This window comes from Salvelinus fontinalis, chromosome 31 (genome assembly GCF_029448725.1).
Source record: "Salvelinus fontinalis isolate EN_2023a chromosome 31, ASM2944872v1, whole genome shotgun sequence".
NCBI classification, from domain to species: domain Eukaryota; kingdom Metazoa; phylum Chordata; class Actinopteri; order Salmoniformes; family Salmonidae; genus Salvelinus; species Salvelinus fontinalis.
Genome location: NC_074695.1, coordinates 15,181,253 through 15,194,466, shown reverse-complemented (window position 1 = coordinate 15,194,466; position 13,214 = coordinate 15,181,253). Strand labels below are relative to the sequence as shown.

The window sequence follows — 13,214 nt, the reverse complement described above, 5'->3', positions numbered from 1 at the left end:
GTGTTGGGGTGGTAGCTGAGGTCCAGAGTGAGATTGAGAGGATTTTTGAGCTGGCTAAGACTCTACAGCTCGTAGTTCTGGACGCAGACACTATCAACCACCCAGCACAGCTCCTCAAAACATCCCTGGCTCCTATCATCATTTACGTTAAGGTGTCCTCTCCAAAGGTAAGGACTGATCCACTACCAGCACACGGTCAGTCAGCCAGTCATCCAGTTAGTCAGTCAGCGAGCCAGCCAGTCAGTCAGCCAGTCAGTCAGCCAACCAGTTAGTCAGCCAGTTAGTCAGTCAGCCAGCCAGTCAGCCAGTTAGTCAGCCAGTCAGCCAGTTAGTCAGCCAGCCAGGCAGTCAGTCATTCAGCCAGCCAGCCATATAGTCAGTCAGCCAGCCAGCCAGTCAGTCAGCGAGCCAGCCAGCCAGTCAGTCAGTCAGTCAGTCAGTCATTCAGCCAGCCAGCCATATAGTCAGCCAGCCAGCCAGTCAGCCAGTTAGTCAGCCAGCCAGCCATTCAGCCAGTCAGTCAGTCAGCCAGCCAGCCATTCAGCCAGTTAGTCAGCCAGCCAGCCATTCAGCCAGTTAGTCAGCCAGCCAGCCAGTTGTCCATCCAGTCAGTCATTCAGCCAGGCAGTTACTCAGCCAGCCAGTCAGCCAGTTATCCATCCAGCCAGTCATTCAGCCAAGCAGTTAGCCAGCCAGCCAGTCAGTCAGTTATCCATCCAGTCAGTCATTCAGCCAGGCAGTTAGTCAGCCAGCCTGCCAGCCAGTCATTCAGCCAGCCAGTCAGTCAGTCAATCAGTTAGTCATTCAGCCAGCCAGCCAGCCAGCCAGTCAGTCAGTCAGTCATTCAGCCAGCCAGCCATATAGTCAGTCAGCCAGCCGGTCAGTCAGTCATTCAGCCAGTCAGTCATTCAGCCAGCCAGTCAGTCATTCAGCCAGCCAGTCAGTCATTCAGCCAGTCAGTCATTCAGCTGGCGAGTTAGTCAGTCAGCCAGTCAGCAAGCAAGTTCATTATTTTCTCTTCTCTCCCAGGTTCTTCAGAGACTCATTAAATCTCGGGGGAAATCTCAAAGTAAACACCTCAATGTACAGATGATGGCAGGGGACAAACTAGCACAGTGTCCACCCGTATGTAATGAAAATAATACTAATACTTTTATTTCCATTGTACAACAATCTACGTTACTCTGTCTGTCCACCATAATGGTAGGCTCAGCTGATAAGGCTGTTGACAACATTCCCTTGAGGCTTACCATTTAGATACAAGACAGTAGTGGTAATTTGAATTGTGTTTTTGACATTGCGTTAACATCTATCTCATCTCTCAGGAGATGTTTGATGTGATCCTGGATGAGAACCAGCTGGAGGATGCATGTGAACACCTGGCAGAGTACCTGGACATCTACTGGCGCGCCACTCACCTGCCCTGCTCCGCCCCCCTCAACCCCCTATTGGACCAGAGCGTGGTCACCCCGCCCTCCGCTAACTCCAGCCAACAGGTGAGCTCCTCTCAGCATGGTGTGTGATGACCAATAGTTCCAGGTTGTGATGTGCATCTTATTCATGTGCTTCCTGAGATTGTCAATTGTGCAGAGCGACTGTAATGGGGAAAAAATAAGTACTTGAACGCCACCAAATAATCTGTTCCTGGACCTGTGGTCCTTCTGCTGCTAGCTATTCTCTCATTCATCCTTGTCTTTCTGTGTTTGCAGTTCTCCGAGACTCAAGAGTTAATAGAATGATCACTCCCTAGCTACCACAGGTCTGGGTGAGTAGGACCCCCTCAGTATCCCTCCCTAACCCGTTTCTCTGTTCTATTCTATTTGGATCTATAAGGAACAGCCACTGCTGTGGGTCAGATGTAAGGGGTCAGAATTTAGAGGTCACCGGGGGTCACAGGGGGGACCAGGCGTTGGCAAGGAATTCCTGTCTGGATAGGCACCATCTCTACAGGCCAGCCCCTCTCTATCCTGGAGAGAGGGAAGGAAGGCAACAGGGGGACAGGGCAGCTTGTATCTGAGAGAGAGAGAGAGAGAGAGAGAGAGAGAGAGAGAGAGAGAGAGAGAGAGAGAGAGAGAGAGAGAGAGAGAGAGAGAGAGAGGAGAGAGAGAGAGAGAGAGAGAGAGAGAGAGAGAGAGAGAGAGAGAGAGAGAGAGAGAGAAGAAGAGAGAGAGGAGAGAGAGAGAGGAGAGAGAAGGAGTGAGAGAGAAGAAGAGGGAGAAGGAGAGAGAGGAGAGAGAGAGAGAGAGAGAGAGAGAGAGAGAGACGAGAGAGAGAGAGAGAGGAGCGGAGAGAGAGAGAGAGAGAGACGAGAGAGAGAGAGAGAGAGAGAGAGAGAAGAGAGAGAGAGAGAGAGGAGCATGACAAGGAAGAGGAGGAAAAGGAGAACACCCCCTAACGAAGACGGACCCCCACCTCCACGCTGCCCCCTGCTGGAGATTCCTCCCAGAGTGCCCTGACTACTCCCACAGCAGCGTGATGCGTCTCAGTCACTGCAAGCGGACCGCCATCTTGTCCTAGACATAACACTGTCGCCCCTTACACCCCCACCCCCACCCTCCCTGCTAGCAGCACTCAAAACCACTTAGCGATACCACCCAAACAGTTACACTACTGTTCAAAAGTTTGGGGTCACTTAGAAATGTCCTTGTTTTTGAAAGAAAAGCAAAAACAATTGTCCATTAAAATTGATCAGAAATACAGTGCAGATATGTTGTAAATGACTATAATAGCTAGAAACGGCAGATTTTTTATGGAATATCTACATAGGCGTACAGAGGCCCATTATCAGCAACCTTCACTCCTGTGTTGCAATGGCATGTTGTGTTAGCTAATCCATGTTTATCATTTTAAAAGGCTAATTGATCATTAGAAAACTCTTTTGAAATTATGTTAGCACAGCCTAAAACTGTTGTTCTGATTAAAGCAGCAATAAAACTGGCCTTCATTAGACTAGTTGCGTATCTGGAGCATCAGAATTTGTGGGTTCGATTACAGGCTCAAAAAGGCCAGAAACAAAGAACTTTCTTCTGAAACTCGTCAGTCTATTTTTGTTCTGAGAAATTAAGGCTATTCCATGCAAGAAATTGCCAAGAAAATGAAAATCTCGTACTACGCTGTGTACTACTCCCTTCACAGAACAGCGCAAACTGGCTCTAACCAGAATAGAAAGAGGAGTGGGAGGCCCTCGTGCACAAATGAGCAAGTGAGCAAAAACAAGGACATTTCTAAGTGACCCCAAACTTTTGAACAATAGTGTAGGTACAACCCACACTGTCCCCAGACACAGGGTTGGTTCAGTTCACATGCTGAAACAACAAGTGTAATGTAATGCTTATTAGTGATTGTAGCATAGTGTGGCATGGGGCACAGTGTCTTCCGTCACTACAATTTTCTGTATGTCAGGATTTAAAGATTTGACTGAATATTTGCTGGAATTAGGGCCCACTGGGCAGTAGCAGAGTGGTCACCTCTGTATTCACATGTGTTCAGGCACCTGGGCTGGTATACACTATGTAATGACCTTACCTTTCTCTTTCTTTATAGATGTGGCAAAGAGATCAATCCAACTCGACCAAAATTCCATGTCAACGCCATTCAGAATCTCCTCATTGCCCCTCCATAAAAATTAGCCTACATTTAGGCTATTGTTTATATGTGTATTTGACAATATTTTGGAGTGAAAATCGGATTAAAATGCTTGTATGGATGTCAACCCCAATACAGGTTCATGTCATCATCACCAATCAACTGATTTACACTTAAAAACAGCTTCAAGTACCACCACCGATTTCTATATGCTAGCTACGCTACCGGCTTATACGAACAGAAGTTAGCAATTAACAGACTTTTATATAATCACGAAAAGGACTATTTCTAAATATTATGCAGCGAAAACCGTAGCGACCACGTTGTGGGCCTGTTAGAACACAAAGATCTTGACAGATTTGAAGAATATCCACTTTGTATAATCAGATTTTTGGAATGTGTGCCAAGGATGGCATTCTCGTTGTTTTCCCCACGGTCTGCGTTCCATTGATCTCTTAACAGCATATATTGCTCGCTTTCTCTCGCTTGATAGCTTGTTTTTTTCCCTGGTCTGTTTTGTATTGTGTTTCCGTAGCTAACTGTTTTTTGTAGACGTTATATAGTGACACAGAGGAATCAAACATGTATGAATCAGAGCACGTCAAAGCACATTATCAAAGCACAAACTTGCACATTGTCATCTACAACTCTTATGTATATTTATCACGTATCAACAGAATGGATCTACAGAAGATCAGAGTAGTTTTGCCATTGAATCCACCAAACAGATCGCAGACAGGGGCCGAGAAAGGAGGAGTCAGACCAGACACTTTTGCTTGTCTGCCTGAAATGTATATATACATTTTTTTTATGACCAAAAAGATTATCAGTACTTGAGGAGATACGTTAACCATTTGTAGGGAAGTTCTAAATGTTAAGGCAACACACGAACACTCTCCCTAAAACCAATTCCAGACTGTCCAGAATGTATCACTGTACAGCCTACAGTACAGGACTTTACTGTAGCTCTCTCCTACTGGCAGGATCCAGTCTGATCTGTTTCCTCAGACACTACATCACACTCAATGTAGCCTATTTGAGCAGTTGATTAGCACTTCTTATAACAGGTTCAGTTAAAGTTCTGATAATAAGTTCAGTTAAAGTTCTGATAATTAACTGTGGTTAAAGTTCCAGTGCTCCAATGATGAGTAGCCTATAAATTATGCTTCCACAATAATTCAGTTCTTACGAATTATGATGTAAATCTAGCCATTCCACTGTAATCACAAGGACTGTGACAAAGCAGAGACGAAGAGGAAGAGAGAGGCCCAACTCGGCAGCAAATCAATCTCCCTCCAGCAGGTGGCGTTTTGGATGGAGGTCAATGAGTGTTGCATTTGGTCAACAAAATCATTTATGGGTTATTTGCTACGTGAGGTTTATTTGATCAAATAGAAGTTTCGTAATGCTTAAATTGTTACTAGTGTACTGATATAAGTAGGAAAAAACACTTTATATCGGAGTTGTCTCGAAATGGCTATGCATATTCATGGCATGAGGCTAGTAGCATAGCGTCTCTCTACATTGAATACAGGTGGTTGCTGTCAACAACCCTCATTGAATATTCAAATAAGGATTGCAATAAGGAGATGTATCAACCAATCCAAAGAAAGGATAGGCGGGAGCTAGACAGTCCGCAGTACCGCTTTGTGGACAACGACTTCCATTGTTAGGGAGGAGAGACGTATATATTGTCAGTATATCCATAATCCTTGGCCAAAGTGTGTCCATAGCACTTCCTGTCATTCATGTGTGTGGAGTGAGGGACCTCTAGTGGTGGACTTGTGTCACGACACCTGAAGTGACATAGTATTCAATGTTACCCAATGTTATACCATAATAGAATGTCAACTCATAATGAATCTGAATATAATAGGTAATCTATTCACTATGGATAGCTCTCTGCTTGAGGAAAAAGGAGAATGATGATGTGTTGACCATATGTAGACCAAACACCATTTTTATGAGCTTCCAACCTTGTTAACGAGATTGAACGGGATCTTTACCAATTCGTAACATATTGTACGAATTGGAATTCGCAACATATCATACGAATTTCAGGATTATAATTTCAATCAATCAAGCAAATGTATTTATAAATCCCTTCTTAGATCAGCTGATGTCTCAAAGTGCTGTACAGAAACCCAGTCTAAAACCCCAAACAGCAAGCAATGCAGGTGTAGAAGCACGGTGGCTAGGAAAACCCCCCTAGAAAGGCAGGAACCTAGGACGAAACCTAGAGAGGAACCAGGCTCTGAGGGGTGGCCAGTCCTCTTCTGGCTGTGCCGCGTGGAGATTATAACAGAACATGGCCAAGATGTTCAAATGTTCATAAATGACCAGCAGGGTCAGATAATAATAATCACAGTGGATGAAGAGGGTGCAACAGGTCAGTACCTCAGGAGTAAATGTCAGTTGGCTTTTCATAGCCGATCATTCAGTGTATCTCTACCGCACCTGCTGTCTCTAGAGAGTTGAAACAGCAGGTCTGGGACAAGGTAGCACGTCCAGTGAACGGGTCAGGGTTCCAAAGCCACAGGCAGAACAGTTGAAACTGGAACAGCAGCACAGCCAGGTGGACTGGGGACAGCAAGGAGTCATCATGCCAGGTAGTCCTGAGGCATGGTCCTAGGGCTCAGGTCCTCTGAGAGAAAGAGAGAGAAAGGGATAGTAAAAGAGAGAGAGAAAATTAGAGAGAGCATACTTTAATTTACTCAGGACACCGGATAAGACAGGAGAAGTACTCCAGATATAACAGACTGACCCTAGAATAGACTGACCCTACAATATAATAACTACACAACACACACACACACACACACACACACACACACACACACACACACACACACACACACACACACACACACACACACACACACACACACACACACACACACACACACACACACACACACACACACACACACACACACACACACACACACACACACACACCAACAAAGCACAGTTTCACTGCTGAAACACAACAATCTGAATCAATCTCACTTGCATTCCATTTTTATTGCAGGTAATTTATATATATTTTTTAAACAAGTAAAATCTTTGGATATCCAAAGCACAATTTTTTACTATTATAATTTTCAATAGTTTTTCCCCCCGACATACCTAAATTCTGTATGCAATACAAAGTCTTCTAGCTTCGACAAGACAGTAGCGGAACCTATCAAGACTCCTCTTCTGTTTAAGACGGGGTAAAAATTGCACTATTTTTATTTTTATGTCTGATTTATATTTATACTGCAATACATGCACTAAATGTAACTCTACTGTACCCACCACCACCTCCAATACTGAATATGAAGTCTGGTGTAATAACAACAATGTTCAGAAAAGTCAACATATGAAATGTCCTACTAACCTGCTGTACCCGATAATGTACAGAATGCATCTGTTTTCAATAGCACATTATGAAAAATAAGAACATAAATGAATAAACAGAACACATAAACTATAGCAGCATAATTACTGGAGGCTGAGACAGGAGGGGCCGGGAGACACTGCAGCCCTGTCCGACGACACCCCCGGATAGGGCCAACCAGGCAGGATATAACCCCACCCACTTTGCCAAAGCACAGCCCCCACACCACTAGAGGGATATCTTCAAAGGCTTAGTATTGCGTATGGTGCACAGCATCATACGAAATGGATGACGTTGTGCACCATTTTCACCAACCCGTTTTGGCTCATGAGCGCTACTTTCAAAACTACTGGATAAATTATACAACACCTTTATAAGGTTTCTTTAAAGGAGCTACATGTATGTTTTTTTGCATAGTAGTACAGACCTGAAGCTTTCCCAAGAAAACAAGAGCTTAAAGCACAGAGCAGCACGCATCTCAGTACAGAAAAACACTCACATCAGTATTGCTTTATCATTACATAAAACTATACATTAATAAAATGAATTACTACCACAATTAGTTAATTAAATGTATGTGCATGACAACATATTTATTTTTTACAAGTAGAAGGACATATCATATTTATTCTACAAGTAAAAGGAATGTCATATTTATTTTACAAGAACAAGGACATATCATATTTATTTTACAAGTAGAAGGACATATCATATTTATTTTACAAGTAAAAGGAATGTCATATTTATTTTACAAGAACAAGGACATCATATTTCTTTCCAAGTTGAAGGGATTTCCTGGACCATAGTAAGTCATTATAGCTTTTCACTTGTCATTCTGAAGAGAAAATGAATGGATGACAATCACATTATTTATTCAGTATTTATGTATCATTACATATTTGTATATATTGTATATTTAAGCAATAAGGCCCAGGGGGTTGTGGTATATGGCCAATATACCACGGCTAAGTGCTGTTCTTACACACAACGCAACGCGGAGTTCCTGGACACAGCCATTAGCTGTGGTATATTGGCCATGTACCACAAACCCCCGAGGTGCCTTATTGCTATTATAAACTGGTTACCAACTTAAAAAATATATATGTTTTGTCATACCCGTGGTATATGGTCTGATATACCACGTCTGTCAGACAATCAGCATTCAGGGCTCGAACCACCCAGTTTATAATTAATTCTCAGTTCTTCCTCAGTAATATCAAGGTGCACAAAATCTACAAATGTTGACGGACAACATCTAGGAAATGTACTGTAGACCTAATTATATGATCATGTCTTCAAAGCCTCATAAGCATGTATTTATATATAAATAGTGTATTTTCTTTCTTTTTAGTATGAAACCCTGAATGTGTCCACTACTTTTGAGCAGAGCCCCATGTGCCCTGGTCAAACGATGTGCTACAGGGGACAGGAGGCCGTTTCAGATGCAACCACTGTCATTATTTACATTGATTGACCTCTAACCTAACACTTTTGCAGTTTTGAGAGACAATATAATAACTACACAACACACACACACACACACACACACACACACACACACACACACACACACACACACACACACACACACACACACACACACACACACACACACACACACACACACACACACACACACACACACACACACACACACACCAACCAAGCACAGTTTCACTGCTGAAACACAACAATCTGAATCAATCTCACTTGCATTCCATTTTTATTGCAGGTAATTTATATATATTTTTTAAACAAGTAAAATCTTTGGATATCCAAAGCACAATTTTTTACTATTATAATTTTCAATCGTTTTTCCCCCCGACATACCTAAATTCTGTATGCAATACAAAGTCTTCTAGCTTCGACAAGACAGTAGCGGAACCTATCAAGACTCCTCTTCTGTTTAAGACGGGGTAAAAATTGCACTATTTTTATTTTTATGTCTGATTCATATTTATACTGCAATACATGCACTAAATGTAACTCTACTGTACCCACCACCACCTCCAATACTGAATATGAAGTCTGGTGTAATAACAACAATGTTCAGAAAAGTCAACATATGAAATGTCCTACTAACCTGCTGTACCTGATAATGTACAGAATGCATCTGTTTTCAATAGCACATTATGAAAAATAAGAACATAAATGAATAAACAGAACATTTTACTGATGTTTACAAATGCTCTGGCTTTGTTCTTTCAAAAAGTTCCCCACCACATAATTTGTCCAGTATTCAACAGTAGTTGCGTGATTGGACAGAAACAACCACTGTGTCACCAGCAGATGGAAGTGTTTACCTTGTTAGACTGTATCATGTCTGTTACCTGGGAGACTGGGGGGGATGATGATGATTGGTTAGGAACAGAACTTTCTCTCTCTCTCTCATCCTGTTGTATCTCTGATGCTGTGGTCCCTGTCTATCCGCCCATGTCCAGTGTGCCAGCCAGCAGGCTAAACAAGGCTATGTGACATCAGAGAGGTTTTAAATGTGGTATCTTTGGCTTCGTTACAAGAGGTGTCAGTGCCAGTGGTGACGTGGCGTCCTGGCAGTGGGACTGGGGACACACTCTCTGAGTCCCAAATGGCACCCTATTCCCTACATCAGGGTTTACAACCCTATTCTCTACATCATGGTTTACAACCCTATTCTCTACATCAGGGTTTCCAACCCTATTCTCTACATCAGGGTTTACAACCCTATTCTCTACATCAGGGTTTACAACGATATTCTCTACATCAGGGTTTACAACCCTATTCTCTACATCAGGGTTTACAATCCTATTCTCTACATCAGGGTTTACAACCCTATTCTCTACATCAGGGTTTCCAACCCTATTCTCTACATCAGGGTTTCCAACCCTATTCTCGACATCAGGGTTTCCAACCCAATTCTCTACATCAAGGTTCACAACCCTATTCTCTACATCAGGGTTTACAACCCTATGCTCTACATCAGGGTTTACAACCCTATTCTCTACATCATGGTTTACAATCATATTCTCTCCATCAGGGTTTACAACCCTATTCTCTACATCAGGGTTTACAATCCTATTCTCTACATCAGGGTTTACAACCCTATTCTCTACATCAGGGTTTACAATCCTATTCTCTACATCAGGGTTTACAATCCTATTCTCTACATCAGAGTTTACAATCCTATTCTCTACATCAGGGTTTACAATCCTATTCTCTACATCAGGGTTTACAATCCTATTCTCTACATCAGGATTTACAATCCTATTCTCTACATCAGGGTTTACAACCCTATTCTCTACATCAGGGTTTACAGCCCTATTCTCTACATCAGGGTTTACAACCCTATTCTCTACATCAGGGTGTCCAATCCTATTCTCTACATCAGGGTTTACAACCCTATTCTCTACATCAGGGTTTCTAGACTTGGTCCTTGGGACCCCAAGCGGTGCACATCCTGGTTTTTGCCCTAACACTAGACAGCTGATTCAAACGATCAACTAATCATCAAGCTTTGATCATTTGAATTATTTGTGTAGTGGTAGGGCAAACACAAGACGTTACATGGTGCACTACTTCTGACCAGGGCCCATACGGATCATACTCACTAACAGAGAGGCCTGGGCTTCTGACCAGGGCCCATAGAGAACACACTTACTAACAGAGAGGCTTGGGCTTCTGACCAGGGCCCATAGAGAACACACTAACATAGAGTTCTGGGCTTCTGACCAGGGCCCATAGTGAACACACTTACTAACAGAGAGGCTTGGGTTTCTGACCAGGGCCCATAGAGAACACACTAACAGAGAGACCTGGACTTTGACCAGGGCCCATAGAGAACACACTTACTAACAGAGATACCTGGGCTTCTGACCAGGGCCCATAGAGAACACACTTACTAACAGAGAGGCTTGGGCTTCTGACCAGGGCCCATACGGATCACACTCACTAACAGAGAGGCCTGGGCTTCTGACCAGGGCCCATAGAGAACACACTAACAGAGAGACCTGGACTTTTGACCAGGGCCCATAGAGAACATACTTACTAACAGAGAGACCTGGGCTTCTGACCAGGGCCCATAGAGAACACACTAACTAACAGAGAGACCTGGACTTTTGACCAGGGCCCATAGAGAACACACTAACTAACAGAGAGACCTGGGCTTCTGACCAGGGCCCATAGAGAACACACTTACTAACAGAGAGACCTGGGCTTCTGACCAGGGCCCATAGAGAACACACTTACTAACAGAGAGACCTGGACTTTTGACCAGGGCCCATAGAGAACACACTAACAGAGAGACCTGGGCTTCTGACCAGGGCCCATAGAGAACACACTAACAGAGAGACCTGGGCTTCTGACCAGGGCCCATAGAGAACACACTAACAGAGAGACCTGGACTTTTGACCAGGGCCCATAGAGAACACACTAACAGAGAGACCTGGACTTTTGACCAGGGCCCATAGAGAACACACTAACAGAGAGACCTGGGCTTCTGACCAGGCCCCATAGAGAACACACTAACAGAGAGACCTGGACTTTTGACCAGGGCCCATAGAGAACACACTAACAGAGAGACCTGGGCTTCTGACCAGGGCCCATAGAGAACACACGAACAGAGAGACCTGGGCTTCTGACCAGGGCCCATAGAGAACACACTAACAGAGGGACCTGGGCTCCTGACCAGGGCCCATAGAGAACACACTAACAGAGAGACCTGGGCTTTTGACCAGGGCCCATAGAGAACACACTAACAGAGAGACCTGGGCTTCTGACCAGGGCCCATAGAGAACACACTAACAGAGAGACCTGGGCTAGCTGCTCCTGTAGACTTCCAGTCATTGCGCAACCGCTACCTAGCAATGTCTCCAGAAACTACCTTCAAACTGCACGAAGAGACATTATAACACTATTCATGAGTTCATCTGACTCTGGGTAAAGTGCTGAACTATCTCTTTAAAATATGAAGAGCTTACTGTACCTATGCTGCTGATTTAATGCTGCATTCATAACATCTCATAAATTCGTAAGTAGCAGCATAGGACTGGGAAGAATCCACTTGAACGCCCCTCAAAATGGTAATTACTAGTGAGAAACTCGCCAATCATCCCTGAGCTCTGACTTCTCCCACATGCTGAACTCTGATGTCACATACTAAGGAAATTACCTCGAAAACAGCTTTTTCCAACATTTATGTAACAAAACATTATTTATGAAAATAAATCTCTTAATGTGGTTTTTCAACACTATAATTTGTTTGCGAGCATGACAGCTGTACTTTCAGTTTATGGTTGATGCAGCTTGTTGGCCGTTTAGCTAATCAGCGTTCTCAACGAGGTCAAAGCCCCAACACCCACACAACTCTTTACTCCCAGTTTACAAGAAGCTTTTAGTTTCCCACTTGTATCAACACAGCATTAGGTCTCCGGGGTTACAACGGGTCATCTTGAATAAACAGCAGTCACAGTTCATCAGAGAGAGAGAGAGAGAGAGAGAGTCTTTATTGTTTTGAAACTTCTGTTTGTGTAATGTCTACTGTTCATTTTTATTGTTTATTTCACTTTTGTATGTTATCTACCTCACTTGCTTTGGCAATGTTAACACATGTTTCCCATGCCAATAAAGCCCCTTGAATTGAATTGAATTGAGAGAGAGAGAGAGAGAGAGAGAGAGAGAGAGAGAGAGAGAGAGAGAGAGAGAGAGAGAGAGAGAGAGAGAGAGAGAGAGAGAATCTGAACAGTATATTTGACCTCTCAGCTTCCTTATCAAATCTAAAAATCTCAAATAGAAAACTGAAGAAAATGAACAACAATGACAAATGGTTTGATGAAGAATGCAAAAATCTAAGAAAGAAATTGAGAAACCTGTCCAACCAAAAACATAGAGACCCGGAAAACATGAGTCTACGGCTTCACTATGGTGAATCACTAAAACAATACAGAAATACACCACGGAAAAAGAAGTAACAGCACATCAGAAATCAGCTCAATGTAATTGAAGAATCCATAGACTCTAACCACTTCTGGGAAAATTGGAAAACACTAAACAAACAACCACACGAAGAGTTATCTATCCAAAATGGAGATGTATGGGTAACCCCCTTCTCCAATCTTTTTGGCCCTATAACAAAGAACAAACAGCAAAAACATATACATCATCAAATACAAATCTTAGAATCATCTATGAAAGACTACCAGAACCCACTGGATTCTCCAATTACCTTGAATGAGCTACAGGACAAAATACAAACCCTCCAACCCAAAAAGGC

At 43.2% G+C, this 13,214-nt stretch overlaps 1 protein-coding gene across 3 annotated transcripts in view; it reads left to right on the top strand.

Annotated features, from left to right (window-relative positions):
- Positions 1–12,585, top strand: part of LOC129829631 (voltage-dependent L-type calcium channel subunit beta-4-like) — a 52,245-nt gene extending 39,660 nt beyond the window's left edge. Inside the window, exons 10-14 of one of the 3 annotated variants that reach the window (XM_055891441.1) lie at positions 16–167; positions 1,030–1,125; positions 1,326–1,496; positions 1,710–1,765; positions 3,544–12,585. In XM_055891441.1, the coding sequence (XP_055747416.1) occupies positions 16–167; positions 1,030–1,125; positions 1,326–1,496; positions 1,710–1,739 (449 nt within the window). In that variant the 3' untranslated portion in view covers positions 1,740–1,765; positions 3,544–12,585. The remainder of the gene's footprint in view (positions 1–15; positions 168–1,029; positions 1,126–1,325; positions 1,497–1,709; positions 1,766–3,543) is intronic. The other 2 variants (XM_055891440.1, XM_055891439.1) reach the window with 2 other exon arrangements.
- The last annotated feature ends 629 nt before the right edge of the window (positions 12,586–13,214 follow it).